At 36.5% G+C, this 3,380-nt stretch overlaps 1 protein-coding gene across 1 annotated transcript; it reads right to left on the reverse strand.

Annotated features, from left to right (window-relative positions):
* Positions 1-1,018: 1,018 nt before the first annotated feature.
* Positions 1,019-2,922, reverse strand: LOC138905895 (uncharacterized). The gene is made up of 3 exons (XM_070194410.1): positions 2,601-2,922; positions 1,856-1,946; positions 1,019-1,061 (listed from the first exon to the last, which is right to left on the reverse strand). The coding sequence occupies exons 1-3, from the start codon at positions 2,920-2,922 to the stop codon at positions 1,019-1,021; spliced, it is 456 nt and encodes a 151-aa protein (XP_070050511.1).
* Positions 2,923-3,380: the final 458 nt, after the last annotated feature.

Here is a 3,380-nt window from a genome sequence, read left to right on the forward strand (position 1 = left end):
ACTCTGTCATATCAAGCTGTTGGTTTATTTTGTGAAACATTTGAAGTATTTTGAAAATTCGGCTTGCCTAGTACCATCGATAGGCATCATTACGATAGGTTAGGGTTTTGGGTCGTGACACCCTCATCTGCAAAAGCTAACATGCCTTCGCAAATGTGAAGACACCCAGCCCAGCCCCTTTATCGCAAATGCGATCATCTGACCGCAAATGCGAGTCTAACATCACAAATATGATATCTGCAGGCTTGCACCAGCAGTTCCAACTCTTCCGTAATATATCCGAAACTCACCCAAGCCTCTCGGACTCCTAACCGAACATGCACACGAGTGAAATAACATCCTGCAAACTTGCTTGCTACCTAAAATCATTAAAATAACATCCAATAACAAGTATCGATCATCAAAACTCAAGAATTTCAATTTTAAAGCTCATTTTCACAATTTCTCACATGACGCGCCGAAATGCGCTCGATCACCCTGGACCCCAACCAAATATGCGTACAAGTCCAAAAATATCATACGAACCTACCGAAATCGTCAAAACACCGATCCGAGATCATTTACCAAGAATGTTGACCGTGGTCAACTCTAACCTCATTTAAGTCAAAAATCATATTTTCTTCAAAATTTTACATAAAGACTTTCCGGAAAACGACACGGACCACGCACGCAAATTAAAAAACATCAAAATGAAGCTATGAGAGGCCTTGAAACACTGAATTTAAGGCTAGTGCTCAAAACAACCTCTCGGATCGTCATATCTATTATGGTTTCAATTCTAATTTTCCGTTTTGTTGATATCATGAGAGCAATTGAGCTCTAGTATATCTAACATCTAGTGGGTATTGAGCAGAATAGTCGGGACATAAGAAATGAAAGAAGAGAACATCAAGGTGGAGAATAGTCTTTCAAGTACAGAAATACGTGAAGTGTTTATGGAAATACAACAAATTATTATTTTAAAATTACACTATTTGTGCATACATTAATTTATTTCATTTCCAATAAGCTTTTCTCCTCATTCGAAATATTCCATAATCACGTCATTTCGAAATGGAATGCTACACCAAAAAAAAAAAAAAAAAAAGCAAAACCATTTTATTCGGAAAATATAGCACAGCGCCACAAACTAGTAAACCAAAAACTTCTATAAGCTCCACAGTACAATCTGAATGCACCAAAAATAAGATTGCACCAAAAAATATTTGTCAGAATTGGACCAAATACACATATACAAACTTTCACGGTAGGTCCAAATTACGACCTAAAATGTACCAACAAGCACAAGAAAGACCAATAAAAAAAATGAATGCACCAGAAATAATTTGACCAGATTGCAACAAAAATAATTCATACTAAATGGAACATAATAAGGCGAAGTTACATTTAAAATGTAATTCTCTAATTTACTTTGTAATATGAGATATTTACTAAATAGAGTTACAATCAATAAACAGAACTTTTAGACAAGAAAAGGTAATTCATTTTAGAAGAAACATCAAATATAAGTTAGCCAAACAAGAGAAGAAAGCGATTTAGTTTTTGGCAACCAAAATCTATTATGACTTTTTTTATGTATGCTATGAATATTACTAACAACTAACAACAATCTATTTTAACTCCCTCCTCTCTCACTTTAGCAAGCACCCTCTAAACTAGGATTTTAGCATACACCTAAAATTTATGACAGTTTAAGACCATTACATAAAACTAATTCTAAGTTTCTAATATAATGTCAGAGAATTACAAATAGTTTATTACTACGAATTAAGAGGTATATAGTTTTAAGTTGCACAACATTATACTTGCAAATCCTTTTCATGTGTTCGGACTTGTCAATTTTCTTTTATCTCACCTCTTGCTTTCTTCCTTCATATTGAATATTACCACCCTTGGAGGCAAACGAGGAATTTTAGTAGATTTAGCCACATTTGTGGCCCATTTATCTAAAAATTCGCAAGTTTATAAATATTTTAGTTGTTTTCACTTTGTAACAATAATGAATATAATCATATTTAGCCCATAAAATGTATTTTTTTTATTTGTAATGGAAAGATCACTTAACTTTTAAAAAATTATGTAACAAAGTCAATTTTTATTATTATTTTGCAACAGAAAAGTTATTTTACTATTGCTATATCACACCAAATATACGCATACCCGAAAAGTGTATTGTCGATAATAATTTTATGATCTCACACAATATCACAATAACATTAAATACAACTATTTTAACTGATATAGGACTATCCGACTCATTAACCCGACTCGCCTTACCCTTCTTTTTTTATCAACAACAAAATAATAAACTAAATAGTTTCTCACAAGTGGGGTCTGGGGAGGGTAAGATGTACGTAGCCTTACCCCGATCCCTGGAAGGGCAAGATAGGTTGTTTCCGATGGACCCTCGGCTAGAGAACGACTGAAAAAGAAAAAGTAATTACAACAAGTAAGAGGAACATCAAGATGAAATAAGATCGAATCCAAGGATGCAGTCAAACTATAGGTAGTAATAGCCATCTATGAATAAAAGAAATCATGCTAACATTAATGCTAGCGAACTGAGTAAGACAAAGAAAAATACTCGACTACCTACGAACCTTCTACCCTAATCTTTGACCTCCACACCCTCCTGTCTAGGGCCATGTCCTCAGTCAGCTCCAGTTGCGCCATGTCCCGCTTAATAACCTCTCCCCAAGACTTTCTATGCCTACCTCTACCACTCCTGCTGCCTGCAAGGGCTAACCGCTCGCACTTTCTAACTGGGGTTTCTATACTTCTCCTCTTAACATGCCCAAACCATCTCAACCTCGCATCCCGCATCTTATCCTCCACAGGGGCCACTCCCACCTTTTCCCCAATAACTTCATTTCTAATCTTATCCAACCGAGTATGCCCACACATCCACCTCAATATCCTCATCTCAGCTACTTTTAGCTTCTGGGTATGAGAGTTCTTGACCGGTCAACACTCTACTTCATACAACATAGTCGGTCTAACTATAACCTTGTAGAAGTTACCTTTAAGTCTTAGTGGCACATTCTTTTCATACAAGACACCGGAAGCGAGACTCCACTTCATCCATCCTGCTGCAATACGATGCATGACATCTTTATCAATCTCCCCGTTACCTTGTATTATAGATCCGAGATACTTGAAACTACCTCTCTTGGGGATGACTTGCGTATCAAGCTTCACATCCATATCTCCTTCTTGGGTACCGTTGTTGAACTTGCACTCTATGTATTCTATCTTGGTCCTTCTCAACTTGAAACCCTTAGACTCTAGGGTCTGCCTCTAAACCCCCAGCCTCTCGTTAACACCACCCCGCGCCTCATCAATTAAAACTATATCATCATCAAATAACATACACCATGGCA

This window comes from Nicotiana tomentosiformis, chromosome 2, assembly GCF_000390325.3.
Source record: "Nicotiana tomentosiformis chromosome 2, ASM39032v3, whole genome shotgun sequence".
Lineage (NCBI taxonomy): Eukaryota > Viridiplantae > Streptophyta > Magnoliopsida > Solanales > Solanaceae > Nicotiana > Nicotiana tomentosiformis.